At 38.6% G+C, this 17,289-nt stretch overlaps 1 protein-coding gene across 1 annotated transcript in view; it reads right to left on the minus strand.

Annotated features, from left to right (window-relative positions):
• Window positions 1-17,289, minus strand: part of hcn4 (hyperpolarization activated cyclic nucleotide-gated potassium channel 4) — a 58,657-nt gene that overhangs the window by 20,916 nt on the left and 20,452 nt on the right. Inside the window, exons 3-4 of the mRNA XM_068313171.1 lie at window positions 10,028-10,189; window positions 6,967-7,185 (exon numbers count right to left, since the gene is read on the minus strand). Coding sequence (XP_068169272.1) covers window positions 6,967-7,185; window positions 10,028-10,189 — 381 coding nt within the window. The remainder of the gene's footprint in view (window positions 1-6,966; window positions 7,186-10,027; window positions 10,190-17,289) is intronic.

Genomic DNA, 17,289 nt, shown 5'->3' on the forward strand with positions numbered 1-17,289 from the left:
GAGTTCACTGTTACAATATGGGTATATACTTTCTGTTTTAAGTCATGCATTTGTAAATAAATTGCATAAACCGTTACTGAATCCATCTGCCTTTCTTGTTCTACACACATACAAGCACACTAATGAAAAGTGGGTAAAAAGCAAAAGTAGGAGAAGATGATAGTTCACTGCTTACCAAAAGAATGACTGAAATTATTAATGCATTTCCAGTATCAAAATGTAGTGGTTTATAGTGGTTTATCCTGAATTTCCCCTGGGATCATTAAAGTATCTATCTATCTATCTATCTATCTATCTATCTATCTATCTATCTATCTATCTATCTATCTATCTATCTATCTATCTATCTATCTATCTATCTATCTATCTATCTATCTATCTATCTATCTATCTATCTATCTATCTATCTATCTATCTATCTATCTATAGAGAGCTGGAGCAGCACACATCTCACATATGAGTAATCACAATTTGCAGCCATCTTCTGCCACCCCTCTGTATAGATGTACTCCTCTGTGTGATAATGGCTCTGAACATGCCCCTGGCATGAAGGAATCACAGGATATGGCCGATTGTTAACCCATTCCAGCGCACATGTTTAGAGTGAGGTGGAGCAGGACTGATTTCTGGGTAATACAGGGGATAAACAGTGAGGATGAGAGGCTTCAACAGATTACTGAATAACACTGTAAAGAGATTCCAATCAGTCCGATTTGCATTTTGTAACAAACATTTATTCAGCTATTTTATCTTACCTCTTGTGCTTTGCATGGTTGTGCATGGTTGTGATGGTTTTGTGTGGAAATGGAAGAGCTGGCTGAAACCTATGAATGATGCGATTCGGATATGTTCATTCGCATCTGTCATCTAATTAAACAGATTGGATATATCCTCTTGTGGGACGGTAGCATGATGGGTAGCACTGTTGCCTCACAGCAAGAAAGTTCTGGGTTCCATTCCTTTCTGTGTGGAGTTTTTATGTCTTCCCCTGTCTGCTTGGGTGCTTTTCTGGTACTTTGGCTTCTTCCCACCTCCAAAAACATGTCGCTTAGGTGAACTGGTCACACCAAATTGTCTGCAGGTGTGAGTGTGAGCATGAGTGCTTGTTTGCGTTTCGTGTGGCCTCGTGGTGAGCCTATCGTGTACCTTGTCTTTCACCCTTAGCCAGCTGAGATAGGCTCCAGCACTCACATGACCCACAAAGCAGAAAAGCTACTGTAGACAATACAATCGTGAAAGTCCCATCTACAGGTAGATGGATGGATGGATGGATATTTCCTCCAATTTTAGTCATACAACATTAAAAATGCCAGGCTGCAATCAGGGCATGGGCTTTGTTTTTGCACACTTCTAAAATGTTTCAGAGAGAAATAAGCTGAGTAATTAGTCCTACAGCACACTCATCTGTTTATATTGTAAATAGCATTGCTTTACTTCCATTTCAGCCTAAACCTTTTACAGGTGAAACTCGAGTTAACCAGTGTAAATACAAATATTTACAGGTCAACTTTAACAGTAGACAGGTAAGTAATCAATATAGTTTGATATGAGCGATAAATCACTATCGCATTTCAAGGTCTGTAGTGTAAAAACAGCAACACCAAAACGTTCTGTCACACATACTGGCGATCACACTGTGGACAATTTAGAGTCACCGATTCACATATATTGCATGCAAACTCTCCAAGTCTGGATTCTGGAACTCTGGATATGTAATTCTAAGTGCTGTCACCACCTAAACAAACAATGCCACCCTACTGCCCCAGCATTTTGGCATCAGAAGGTCTGACATGTAACCGCAAAGTCTCTTGGAGCAAACTTTATTTTATTTTCTATACAAGTCGAGTACAAGTCTGAACTTCTATTTTTGTTAATTTGACTAATCAAGGCAGGCAAAGTGAACGTTTAATCTTATCATTGGAACATTTTTTTTCTGCACCACAAATATTTTATGCTTGATTAACAGAACAATCATAATGTCATTCTGCATAAACCTTTTTTTTTTTAAAAGAAAGATCCATATTTGGCAGTTAAACTCAATTTGATTTGCAGAGTTCAGATTTAGATCACACTCATCTGTTTACAATTGTGAACTCACAGAAACAATCAGCAACTATAATAATGTGAAAATGGGGATCTCTTCACTGAAGATATAGAAAGCACACCCTTATCATTTTCCATCTCATTTTCCATTCAGATCAGGTATGCCTCACACTTAATCCATGCAGTCAGATACATCTATTCTATTCCACAGGTACAAATGCATGTATTCCAGTATTCTATACTCAGGAACTTAATCTGCACCCACGGCTTCACAACGTGGGGAACCAGCATCAGGCATATATTTTTAGCAGAATGAAAACTATTCCAAAACAGATATTTTATCTCTGTGGGTGCAAGCTTCAATCCTCAGAATTCAGTGTGGTTGTTGCTCCCAGTTAACTGACTGATTTCCATTTAAGAGCTCGTTTAGGTCTGCTTGCTTGATTCTGATGGCCTGGCCCTATTCACATGGTGCCCCATACAATAGAGAAATCTATTCAGAAAAGATTATACTCGAGCTTTCTAATGATAATTTCCACCACCATTGACAACAGAGCTTATTTCATCTCCTCTGCTGCTGTAATTTCCATCTATACAAATAGATTTATTCACCCACACCCACAGAGAATGGCATATCTCTCTAAATGCAACTGTTACCTGGACATTACTTCTGCATGCTAATCAGACAGATGGCCTCCCATGTTGACCATACAACCATATGTATGACATCTCTTACTTCTTACAAGTTATTTGTATGAGAGCAAATAACTTATGACAAATAACTGAAAACAAAGCTTGTGTCAGATCAAACCCAATAGGAGGCTGTTGTGGTGACTTTTGGATGACCACTGATCAACTTATTGCACTTCTTTTAATCCATTCACATCAACAAAAGTGATTTCATTGCTTATTAATAATTTGGCTCATGGTCGAATTTACAGCACAAAACAAAGGAAATATAGCACTTTGCTTTTATGTCTCCTCTCATCCGAATGTGAATTTTGTGATTGCAGTGCATTGCACACAACCAAAAAAAAACCCAAAACAAAACAGTGATTTGTATGTACATTGCATCATTTCAGATAGTCACAGTTAATTCTCACGCTACTTCACAGATTTGGGTCGTACGCAAATGCTGCCTTTTTGTCTTCCGAACACAAGGATACCCAAACTGCAAACAAGACACCTATTTTTGTTTTACCAACAACCAACAGTAAAGAGACTCCATATTCCTTATATGTCTGTGAAGGTTCTCATTCATCCATGTCATGGTTAATCAAAAGCATTAACTCATTGATTTGATTCAATGCCTTTGAAGGGATTTCTTAGAGTTCATAGTCTGTAAATTCAAAAGTCTACGCTACAATGAATTAGTATGTAACTGGAATACAAAAAGAATGACTCTAAACAACAAAAGATTTACAGTAAGCCTACCAGAGTAAAATCATCGCACATTAGGCTTGCTGCTTTAAGAGGCTCTAGGATTACTTAATCTAATGAGACAGCATAAAATCATCCTTTAAAGAGACAGGTGTGTTTAATCACTTGGTGTATGACAACAGACTTCTGAATCTGGGATGTCTCAGCAAGCACAGTCTCGCTAGGCTGAGTCCCAGCAGACAGGAACAGCTGTCCCTGTCTGCAGTGGCCCAGTGGTCATCACAAATAGCCACCTGTCCTCTCAAAACTCCAGGGATTGACCAATGGATTGTGCTTTTCAGGGTGCATGTATTATTATATTAGTTTAACACAGAAATATACGAAGGAAATGTACAGGATTCAGATTCCATTGTTGCACAGCTGATACAAATGCAGATGGAAAAAGTATCTTTGAATGTCTTTCAAGGAACTAACCCTGATATGCATAAAGGAGGAGTGGGTAAAATAAAGGTGATCCTCAACCTACAAACACAATTGGTTCCAAGAGGCTGTTCAACTGAAACTGAAACTAAACTGAATTGTTTGTAAGTTGTTGTTTATTAAGTTTTGATCAATGAAGTCATTTGAATGCCATTACTACTCTTAAAGCCAGGCTTTAAGCCACTGAGGTATTCCATCGCAATTACAGTACAGGAATGACGCACTGATGCGCTTCAGAAACATAACCTGAAAAAACGTGTTTCCTACATCATTCAGCTTCAACAGGGGGACAACCCCACCAATATTTAATTTAAATATGAAATAGCAGGCAGGTTGTGACAGGGTTTTCTTACAAGTAGTCTATAGTGTTCATTATTGACACAAACTTTCAACCTGACCCAAAATTGACGGTACTGTCAATGTTTGAGAACTTCTACATACATGTAAAGACATTGTGAATCCCTGCTCAGAAGTTCTCATGGATAAAAGAAGGATGAAATGCTGCAGATGATGTGCCAACAGGAAAGCCAAAAAGGCCACATTAAGTCTCACATCAGAGGAAACTTCACTTAGTCTTAAACTTAGTCTCAAAATTGCTGAGTTATGTTGACATGATGAGAAAACTTATTCAATGGGGTGTTAATGTTACGCTGCTTGGCGTGGGTTGTAGCACAAATGGGAACTACGGTAGTCGGATCTGCCAGGGTGTAGTTCTTTGTATCTACGAATGTTTGTACGTCGATTGTTTGTATCTTGAAGACTACTTGGACAGTGTAAAGATAATTATGGATTGAATGGATTTTATTTAATTTTATACTTTTTATATTTTAATTTTATACTGTTTATATTTTAGTTATTGTTTAGTATATATATAAAAAAGTCCTGTTAATGCTGTATTTTATATTTTTGGAGTTTTATATTTTAGGATTTATTTTTTTAATATAGTTTAGGAGTGTATATTTTAATTTTATACTGTATTTTGTACTGTATAGTGTATTTTAGGAGTTTATATTTTAATTTTACATTCTTTATATTTTAGTTATAGTTTAAAATATGTCCTGTTAATGCTGTATGTGTCTGTTAGTGTAGTGTATGTCTTGTGGTATGTCCTGTGATGTCAGTGTTTCTCTTTCTCCTGGTGTTTATCCAGTATTTATTCATTATATAATGCCTGAGCAGTGGATATGTACAATTTCCTCGAGGATTAATAAAGTATCTATCTACCTACCTATCTACTTAGTATCTGTTTGCCAAAACTATGTAAGCAATGTCGTGACATGTATAATGCACCTCATCACTATGGCACACGGAAATATAAATGAGAGAAACTTTCCTTCAAATCAGCGTCAGTCTGTGTAAATCATTCCTTCAGGAAGGCATTGTGAGAAGCAATGGGAGCACAAAGGACTGTTTTTTTTATCTGACTAGAGCATTCGTAATATGCTTACAAAGGTGATTCTTAAAATGGCCGTAAATGGCTTTGTTGGCACATGCTGACACATAATGAGTCAAGTCAAGTTTAAAATCTGAGCAGAAGACAAGATGTTTACTCCTTCAAACGGTATCTTTCTTAAATCAGCAGTAATGTTATTTTATATGTTATTATTATTTCTAGGTTCTGCTTTTGGGATTTTTTTAATCCTTTTGAAAAATCTGCTTCAGAACTCAAGCTGTTATTTTATCGGGTGCTCTCAGATATGAGCTAACCCATCACTCCGATTGTCTACCTGGGTCTTTCTCTCGACCCTCTTTCATTACCACTTTCCCTTTTTCAGTCTGGTGAGATCTCTAAAGCCCCTCCTTCCCTTCCCTGGAGGTCATCCTCCCCTACTTCACCCCTCCACAGACAGTAGGCAATGTGGCGGCCTGGCAGTTCAGCTCATTATCGCCCACGCTGGGCTCACAAAGGGCATGGCACTGTGGAACACAGCTCAGTCTTCACTGCCAGCTGTCAAAGCTTTCCTTTCACTGAATTCAGGCGACTGTGGTTTCTCTCTCTAGATGGATGGTTCCGTGCAAAAATGCATTCAGACAAAGTTAAAATGCTGCCTTGCAGGAGCAGATGAGATGCACGCCTAATTACACCAAATTGAATCCCTAATTACAGTGCAATTTGTTCATTGTTGAAGAAATTTCAAGAAGAAAATGTTCATTGTGATCGGATCATTTAAAATCTCATTGGATGAACAACATGCCACTCAAACTTGCTTCACTTACAGTATTTTTTTTTAAAACTTGGAAATACTCCAAAATGACTAACTTCAAAATCATCACATTTACTGACTTTAGTTCAGCAGTAAAGTAATGCAATTGTATCTGTCTGCTTATGCACAAGTCTAGCGTAAACCCGAAACTTCTGATAATTAGCTCAGCATAATTAAGTACCAGACTTTGAAAGTGCTTTAAAGAACTCTAGAAGTCCATTATACAGTGAGATCACGCAATAGTAAGACAACAAAAGCCTAAATAAGTAATGCCTTAGTTTGTTTAAACTGAATGAAACAATAGTGTAACAATGTCTTTTCCTTTTAAATAGCAATGTCAATGTCCTCTGTTGGGGGATTAAGGAGCCCCAGCAGCTTGCTGTGTCTCCCCAACATGTTTTTGGTTGATTTTGTTTAAATTTGCAATAGCATCCTACTTTTTCTGGCTGCATCTTAACTCATCCAGTTATATAATAGTCAGGGAGACATCGCACCCTCATGCTGCCTTTCACCTTGATTTTATTCATATGTCTGATTTGCCTCTGTTGCCGTCCCCACTGCAACCTTAGAGGCAGGGTAACAAGGCCTGACTACGCCTTTGTCACACAGAAATGTGAGTCAGAATTAAGCTGCACCAGCCCAAGCTGTGTGAGATTTATAATGGTTTTGTTTTCCTTCCCCCTTTTTAGAAGTATCATCTTAATGTATTTTCAGCAGTGGCAAAGAAATTATTTTTGAGAACTCCTGCATTAAGCAACAAACACGGTAATGAGGATGGGCCAGCATCATACCTTACCAACACTACCTTCTTTTGAAAATAAATCAACACTTCCATCAGTAACATGTCAAACAGACTCACCTTCTCCTGGTATTGCCGTCTAGAAGAGTCGAGTGATTGGATTAGTGCTGTTGCGTGGCCCACAAACATGGCATAGCAGGTAGCACCCACAATCATGCTGAGGATGGTCAGCCACACATCGGTCATGCCCACCGGGGGGTACATGCCATACCCAATACACAGCATGTGGCTCATAGCTTTGAAAAGTGCGTAGGAGTACTGCTGTCCCCATGTGTCATTCTGGATGAAAAAGAGGACATGGGGTAAGTTAGAGTGAGTGCATGGAAATGACTACTATCTTCATTTTCATAAAGGCATTGATGACACAGTAAAGTTCAATGACCCACCCGACAGCTCATGCATCAGCTCATTTCCTGTTTACTTAAGACAAAGCAAAAGGCCGACTTTAAATTATGTGTTCAATAAAGAGGAGCTGGCAGAGTGAAGTATACTTTCCAGTATGCAAACATTTGGAACAAGCAGACATTTGGGCTAGAGCCTAAAACAGAGCCCTGAGAATAGGTTGTCGGAGCACAAGGCACTAGAGGCACACATGACATTAAGTAGGTCAGCTATTTAGAAAAATGTGATTTTGTGTGAGTTTTCTCATTTGTAGATAAATTGCCCCTTTTCCGTCAGATCCCGGTGGTAGTTCATGGCAAATCAATATCAACTCTCTCCTGGGGGTGACATGTCTAAATTGCTTTCAAACTCATTTCCACAGTGGAAAAGCAGGGAGAGAGACAGCAATTTCATTAGAGTCTTCCTGAAAAGGCAAGGAGCGATGACCCGGCTGGATAATGGGACAGCTACTGTAAAAGAAGACAAAAATGTCCTATAATGATTTTAATCAGAACCAGACCAACCGTGACTTAGCCAATACTAACAAACTCTTTGTCTACAGAACACAACATGTGGACTGTTCCTTCAGAGATGCTGCCCTAACCTGAGGCTTGAATTTATTAAAAAAAGATATATGTGTAATTGTGTCACACTCAGAGCTGTTCATATATATTATTCGATTAATTAGACAGTGTTTTCTGTGAGAAAGAAAGCAAACTCCATTTTGATCTTAATTAGAAACTGCATCCCTCACACGGTATTTCAAAATGAGTATGTGAGTGCTCTTGCTTAGATCTTATGATCTCTGTATTCAAACATACAAGGGTCTTTAGGTATAGAAATTTGTGGAGGCAGCAGGTGCAACCTTTGGAAACATGACTCTAAAATATACAAATTTAAAGGAGAAAAAATGCTAAATATAATCTCGCCAGAATGAAATACAAAATCATCTGGTGTCAAGGCATGAGCACATGAGCTCCTTCTGCTCACTGATGAAGTACTGTATATACAGTATGTATGAAAATATGTTAGACATTGAAAACTGGATATTTATATTTTGTTTCAAAATGATGATGAGTATGAAAGAAAGCTTATTTGAAAATATACAGTGGCAAATATCTCAAATTTCATATCTCTAATCTACAATTCTCTGTTGTGGTGCTGATGCAGGATTCATATGAATGTACATAAATGTTTAAATGATGGGTTTTCTTCCAAATAAAACCCAAAGATAACCCATTCAGACCTTATTTTCATTATTGCAGAAGATGTGAAATCCAACCTCTTTTTGCATCCTGCAACGTACCTTAATGAGTCCCATTTTACATTGTGTTGCCTGACAGGTCATCCATATGTAATTTAAAATAATCCCCTTGAACTTGTGGTAAAATACATATTTCATGGTAGAACAGGGAGCAGAAACATTAAAATGGAAGGGATTGTGATAGGGACGATTCATTTTGAGTTTAAAGAGGTTAGGTGAATTGAAATGTTGGTCAAACAGCCAGCCTGGTAAGGCTGACTTTGAGCAGGATTGCCTCATCTGACTGCGTATCTCTGCACAGACAGGTAAAGAAAACAAGCCAGAATGAGCTAAAGTGTGAAACATCTCAAGGGACATGGTTTGGAACATCTGTCCTTTCTTATGAATACATATAACAAGTGAACATGTCAGGGAGGCAGTGAGGCATGATGAGTCAAATACATCATACCTTAAGCGATGTAACTACTCATGTGACATCCGCTCTAAAAAAGGGAATGTATAACTGACTAAACACTGATTTATGTAAAGCTCAGGGATGACTGCCCTAAAGTTACTGCTTCATTGTTACTGCTGAAAGAATTGCTTAAATAATTCTGGAGCTGTAATTAGTCATGCTGTTATGAACTACTGTAATATTCAGTTTTTCATTTTAATTAATAATGAAAAATGTTTGTTTTTCCTACACTATAATTGATTTAGAATATCAGCAGTAACTTTATTCAATTCAGACTTTTTTAAAATCATTTTGACATGTTTTGGTTCGTCACTGATGTGACTTGCACACCACACAGATACGTTGGAACCACTCTGTTCTGCTGAATTTCTCAAGGGTTAAATATAGGTTGATCTATTGTTAAACTGATGAAAACTTTTATATTATTATGGCAACACTAAATAACAGAAACATCGCTGGAAACTTTTTGCAGTTCTAGACTTTCCATCCCTGTTTCAGGAAAGATATTTAAAACTCTAAATATTTTGCAATAATTAGAACATTTAGTAAAAGAAGGAAAAATTCACAAACAAATATACTTGATTTGGGGCCTAAGATGACATGAATCCAAGACAGGCTTCCCAAGAATGCTTTTAGCACATCAGCAATGGGGTGACTGGGATGCCTCCTCTACGGCTAAAGTCAGTATTCCAACATATGCACTTGTTCAACGAAGGCAGAACATTAATGCTTTTCTTTTCTTCTAGAATTATGTCAAACTACAATTGTTCTCAGATTAACAAGTAAGATCAGTTTTCAGAATCATGTGACTACTGGAGGTATGAAGTATTATCTACGGAAACCTGTGTGTGGTTGTGTTTTCGTCTTCATCTTAACATTATTTTGCTTGGATGGAAACATGTCTCAGTACCATCCTCTTGGGGTAGTTGACTTGGAGCCTCTGACCAATGACTGTGCTGGGTATGAGGCTGAATTCAAGACTAAAAACACAGTGACCATTTCTCATTCATTCATTCACTCACCACCATCTTGTTTTTGGACACCCAGCAGTCAGCAGGGAAGTCCTGTAGCATGGGCACCAGGAACTGCAGGCAGCCATCCCAGTGACACAGCAGCAGCATCATGCCAATCAGGTTAACTATCCTCACCATGGCGCTGGCTAGGTCATAGGTCATGTGGAAGATCTGACAGGTACGAGAGGAATTACGTAAGAAACAGGTCATAGAAGGATGATACATACTGATGATCAAATCCCTAAAATTACTTTAGATTGCAAAACACATAGACACATCATCAGAGAAGACTTTCAACAATTCCATTTGTGTTCTTTGAGGAAGTCAAGGATTGTTTTCATGTTTTACAATGACGTATACCTAATCTGTTGAAGACTGTAATGCTAAACATGGATAAGCGAGCAGATGCAGATATATAGAATAGTCTGTTGGGGGATGGCCTGCTGACTGGGACAAGAGTTCCCTCCTCTGCTGTTGAGTCGCTCTTATCACAATCCACTTGGCCAAACACAATAATGGTCATGGGTAGGGGTGGCTACCCTCTTGGGGTAAGGCCTTCAGTGGCTTGATTTGTTAATCCTAATGATAAATACTGTATACTCATAAGGCGCTCCAGGACTTCTGGGCTTTTGTAGATTTTAATGGACCCATCCATTCAAAACTGCTTAATCCCATTGAAGACCATTGTGCACTTCTAACCACTCAACTCCTTATTAAAATCCACTCAATGCCAGTTAAGTGCTTGTGACTGGGAGAGAATGTTACATCTTTATTTTGATGAGCAGTAGGTGATGATGAGAAGGAAGATGATGAAGAATATTAAAATTTGTCCACCCAACTCTTAGTCCTTATTCTTAAAGCACTGGGCTTTATTTTCCTGCTTCCATCTGATTGCATGTACATGTTATGAGGGAGGCTGGCAGTGACCACTGCTATGTTTGCCCAAGACAGTGTGGGTGCTGCTGCACCAAATCACATCAAATTAGCTCCGCCAACAGGCTAGCATGAGGTTAGTGGTAAGCTACAGAGCACATGCCCAAGCCAGGAGCAAAGCCAGTCTTTCTCTCAGGGTGGATGGGGACTTTTGTGCTCAAATGCTGCCTGTCTGCTCATGCAAACACTACACAGTGAAACTTGATGCGCCTCTCTACTATTCTGTCTCTTCCATTCTCTATCTGGGCTGCAGTACAAAATATTTAGCCCCAAGCACATCACCTAAGTTGAATCATTTGCCCAGCTGCACCTTTTCCCACTCAACTCCCTACATCTTATAATTTTCAACAGTCTGTTCACAGCTGCATGACAAATGTGAGCTACTGTTTTGTTTTTTGCTTTTGCCTTTCAGTATTTTCACAAAGATGAACAAGTTATGCAATGCAATGTGGGAATGTTGTGTGATGATGACTTGCCAGCTGCAGTCATAATAGATTTCCATAGAATTGAAGTGATAAATTCACTCTGTGAGGGACTGAATAAATCATGAGGTATCCTTTTCCATCTACAACCTTAAAAACAATACACTTGTCCACAAAACCAGATTTTGAGACAGTAAAATGAGGCTGGTCTTAGATGTAGAAAAAGAAATTGCAGTGAAATTGTGAAATTAGGCTTCAATAAAGCTATGTAAAATCAGGCCATGCCTTCTTTACATATTTATTTAAGTCAGTTACTTGACATTCTGGCAAACTTACCTTCCTTATAATACTTTTCCCCCAGGCCCTCAGACATGTGAAGTTTAAGACATGACATGAAAAATAAATCTTTGCAATTTTTATGTATTGCAGGAAGCTGCAAAGATTTATTATTTACTATAGAACTGTTAATGGTATAAAAACTGAATATTTAGATTTAAGGAGACACAAAATACTGCACCTAACCTCATTAGATTAGTTATTCTCCAGCTAAACTGAAACACATAAGATCATTTATCTTTTGTCAAAAGTTGCACTAAGTTTTCTGTGTTTCTGGGTACGTAAAAGGAAAAAGTCAAGATGCTGCTCAATTTTCTTTTTTCCAACATTTCTATTGAGTCTTCTTCTTTTACATTTGTTCCATCTATCACCTAAATTTTAGCTGCTAATTTTATGGTATATCTGCACTCATAGAGCATGAATTGATCTACTTGCTGGGATTGCTAATCCCATAATATAGGTTGTTGCTGAACTCTATAATGTCAGTATTCATGAAGTAAGATATATCTTAAAGCAAAGCACGAAAGACTTATTACTGTTCAACAAATAAGTCTTGCTATATTTCCACTGTAGATGTGCCCTCAAAGACCTCTGCCACTTAGCCACTGTGTGGAGAATAAAGCCTATGAGGACTGTCACAGTAATGCCATGCAAATCTCCAGTTTGTAACCCAATCTGTACTGTCACTGGAGGAAGGTGATTCCTCTATCTCTCTCCACAGCCATAGTCAATTCACATTTAGTCAGCCAGGAACATTATTCTACTTACAAAAAAAAGTGTTCCCAAGATTGGCTCTGTTACAAAGTTGGATCCTTATTGAAGGATCATTATACCGAGGCAAAGGAATTAGGTCGCTGTATCTCTTCTCAGTCTCTTTTCAATTCAGCAAGTTCTCGTATATAAGAAAATGGGCACATGAAGAGGAAGGTCTCTGGAAACGTACTGCACCATAAAATACTTGAAAGAAGAAAAATGTGAATGCACACATCGTTTGCATTGCATAATGTTGTGTTATGTGGGGGATGATGGATCGCTGTCTACTTCAATGTAATTGATAGGGACACAAAGAGAGTCTGGCAGTATTAGCATCAGCATAAACAAGAGCTTTGATTGATGTAGGCATGCAAATCCAAGACTACAGTTTCTTTACAGGAGCCTGGTGTTACTCTCACTACCCTCATTAGGACCTCTCTATATGAAATACCACGCTGATGCTGTGCTTGATTTTCTTAAATGAAATACATGCGTCAAGTCAAATGACCTAAATTAACATCAATGTAATGCTTTCATAAACACAAATGAAAGGTTGATGATGTGGTTGTAAGTCCTTGGAGATGGAGGCTGTATTTTACAAACATTAATCATGTGAAAAAAGTTACTAAAACCACAGTTGACAACAACAAAATTTGTACTGTTCATTAAACTACAGTTGGTGAGATTAGGACCAATGCTAGTACTTCAACTATAGTAATAGATGCAATGACACAATTTCCTTCGGGATTAAAAAAGTATTTATCTGTTTATCTATCTGTCCGTCCATCCATCCATCCATCCATCCATCCATCCACCCATCCATCCATCCAGAAGTAGTTTTGGACTCCAGTTTCCACCCATCCTCACAAAAAACATGTTTCTGAGGAACTTCAGTTTATGTTGGCTCCCAGTGGTGGCGCACCCAGGGTGTAGCAGCTCAGGACCAACTCTCCATTTAACCTTGCAAGTTCTTTGTACCATTGTATGATGAAACTAAAGCTTGTTAATCTTAATGTCCTCTCTTCTTGTGAACCAGCAATCAGATCCAGACATGCACTGAGTGGATAAAGGTAGCTGCCGAGTCATCAGACATGTGGAGTGAGAAGAGTGGGAGCCAGGTGAGAGAATAGATGCATATGTCCCATGGTGTTAATGGAAACTGCCCAGACAAAGATGACTTAGCACTATTCTGAAGCATCTGGCGTTCACAGCTCAGACTGCTAATGATGATGAATGTCTGCCATGATGGTGACTAGAAAAGTAGAAGGACACAGAAGTCTTCACTTGTGTTTTTCTGATGCCATTTTGCAACTGAATCTGTAAAATATCTTGTTTACTTCATGGGCATTTACTTTTGACTTTTAAAGGTCGAGTGATATGCTTTAATTAAAAACCTTGATTGATTGACTTGAGCTAGTTTTGCATTAATCAATAGTTAATAAAGTACTATATTTAATACCCTAATAGACAATTTAATATTTTAGTAACAACCTTATCAGCAGTTTCTGGTTGTATGTCCCATCTGTATTTATTCTTCAGAAACAGTATTGTCTGTATGGTGTTTATTAGATTTTTTTGTATTGATTGCAACATCCTCATCCTCCTGTGTTTGAGTGACACATGGTTTCTCCATAAGTATTTTAGAATATCAATTAAATCAACCCATGTCTGTCTCATTGTTATTTTTAGCCATCCATGATGACGGCAGATTCTGGGAACAGACTCTGAGCACAGGTTAGACTTCTCACTATAAATGCCCTCAGCCAAAATGTCACACTCATGCAAGCTGTCATGGTGGACGTAGGACACGTGGAGAATGAGAAGTAGGCCTGGGAGTGGACCATTGGGAACACCCTTCCATCATCTGTCTGAACAGGCCTGGAGGGCTCGGATCACAAAAACCACTCTCACTCTGCTCCCTACAAAGATGCGCCATTGGCTTTATGCAGGATTACACATTTCTCTGTAATAGTTTTTTAAGCAAATCCTCTGTGGGTATTGATATCAGACAAGGTTTATTCAGTGTTGAGGACCTGTCACTATTGCTGGCAAGTCCCATTGTTCACTTAATAATAGCCCATTAAATATGCTCTTCCTGCTTTTCTTATCTCTGAAAGAGCAGTCCTTGGCTAAGGTAATGGGTCACTGAGTAGGGGGCTGATTAGCTGATTTACCTCATTTAAATGTTTTTGTATGGATTTACTGAGTGGAAATGAAAGACACTTCATTTCCTTGGACCTATGGGACAGTCACATAGCTAGCTTCCATCAAAGCACCTCAGTGTTTCACTCATTAAATGTTTTGTTTGGACCCAACTGCAGCACACAGCCACTTCAGTGAGCCAGGACATAAATCTTCATAATTCAAGATGTTGATGTTGATGTTAAAAGAAATATATGTCACCTTGTTATAAATAAATGTAGGTGTTGTGGTCAATTTCATTTCTCCTTCAGTAAATTAACTACACAACTTTACCATTCCCTTCTTTGTCTCTCAAACTTTCTGTAACTTTTAAGTAAAGGTTTCTGCACTTGTCACACAAAATTAACTACACCCACGCCAAAAAAAAAAAATTACTGGGTTGGCTGAGATGTTTATGTTGTAGGTATCAGGCAAAATGGGAGGAAGCCCACAGAGCGTAATCATTAGTGCACTGCCTTGAATCTGATTTCACAGGATGACTAATCTGATCCCAGTCACTGGTTCGTCAACGGGAGATAACTCCAATGAGGGGAATATCCGGTCACAGTCTTATTTTTATCCAGATGAAAAGTGATAAAAAGAAGCTGACAGGAGGGAGACAGGGGAAGACGCCATGATGGCAGTCTGTTCTCTCTCTCTCTCTCTGTGAGTGTGTGTGTAAGTGTGTATGCGTGTGTGTGTGTGTCATTTGCATCCCCTGATGTGTGTCTTGATGTGAGACGGTGCTTTCACTGGCATTGAGCCTCTACCACCAAAACCTCCTTGTTTGTAAACAACATGCTGTCAAGATATCGGTCATAAAAATGTCCTTAAAATCTGAAGTGTTTGGAATTGAAATTAAAGCAATGAGAGCTAATTTATGACAGCTGCCAAAAAGGACACTGGTTAAAAACTGAGATTCTTGAGTTTAGGTGGAAGCACTGAAGATAGTGTGAATTAATTATTATATGTATTTACTTATTTATTTAAAATGTTAAAATCAGCTGTGACACAAGAGCAGCGCAATAGACCTTACCCATGTATGAGCTAAAGCTGATGATGATTCTTTATGCCTCTGTGATAGATTCCCATTTTACTTTTGAAATACTCACACAATGACCAAAGGCAATTCTATGTCAGTTCAATAAATGTTCCCAAAAGATTATAAAAAAAACATTTATGATATGTTGAACTGACCTTTTGCTGTGAAAGTACAGGTCATAAAGGTGCAATGTCATGCAAGAGAGATAGTGAGAAACTGATTAGCTATGTCACCTTTTGAAATTGGTGTCTGTTTAGTCTGGTCAGTGGGCCATTATGATTTATGTATAAATTTTTGACAACTTCTCCATGCTTAAACTCTTCACCTTCACTGTAATTTGGCTCTGTTTTATAACTGCATTTGATACAAGTTGCCTTTTCATCTCTTAGTGTCATTCCTAAATTTGCCTCCAAATGCTTGAAAATCTTTATTCACTTTAGCAAATGTGTTATAACAGATTCAAAAACTGTAGGTTATACTGGTAAAAACACATTGCATTAAGTCAGCATCCTTTCAAGTTACAGGTAAAAGTAAGACATTTTAACATAACAGCGATAGCGAAAACTGGGAGTATCTGCTTTCCTTCCTTATGTGTGGCAGTGGGATTCAGAGCCCGGGAGTGAGCACAAAATAAATGGTTTTTTTTAGTTACCTGTAATCTCACACTTCTCCTTCTGTAAGGATAACATCAACTATTCTAACGACCAATACTTGATGTAATATAAACCTATCATAAATAAAATACCATGAAAATTGCCAGGACATTACTCCAGTAAAGCCATTTATTCATTCAATCAAATCATTATGACCTCCTATTGCAGAATCACATATTCAGCAAGATTCAGCGTATCCCGGTGGAGGTATCCTCTATGTGAATTCTTATCTTATCCTTTAGGCTTTTCCCTTCAGGGGTCACCACAGCGAATCAGTTGCCTCCATCTAACCCAGTGTTCTGTATTCTCTTCTCTCACACCAACTACCTTCATGTCCTCTTTAATGACATCCATAAACCTCCTCTTTGGTCTTCCTCTAGGCCTCCTGCCTGGCAGTTCAAAATTCAGCATCCTTCTACCAATATATTCACTATCTCTCCTCTGGACATGTCCAAACCATCTCAGTCTGGCCTCTCTGACTTTATCTCCAGAACCTCTAACATGTGCTGTCCCTCTGATGTACTCATTCCTGATCCTATCCATCCTAGTCACTCCCAGAGAGAACCTCAGCATCTTCATCTCTGCTACCTCCAGCTCTGTCTCCTGTCTTTTCCTCAGTGACACTGTCTCTAGACCAAACAACATCGCTGGTCTCTCCAGTTTTGTACACCTTTCCTTTCATTTTAGCTGAAACTCTTCTATCACACATCACACCTGACACTTTCCTCCACCCGTTCCATCCTGCCTGGACACGCTTCTTCACCTCTTTTCCACACTCTCCATTGCTCTGGACAGTTGACTGTTGTAAAATCCTACATCTTCTTGATCTCTTCTCCCTGTAACCTCACTCTTCCACTTGGGTCCCTCTCATTCACACACATGTACTCTGTCTTACTGCGGCTAACCTTCATTCCTCTCCTTTCCAGGACAAACCTCCACCTCTCTAGCTTC

This window comes from Antennarius striatus, chromosome 1 (assembly GCF_040054535.1).
Source record: "Antennarius striatus isolate MH-2024 chromosome 1, ASM4005453v1, whole genome shotgun sequence".
NCBI classification, from domain to species: domain Eukaryota; kingdom Metazoa; phylum Chordata; class Actinopteri; order Lophiiformes; family Antennariidae; genus Antennarius; species Antennarius striatus.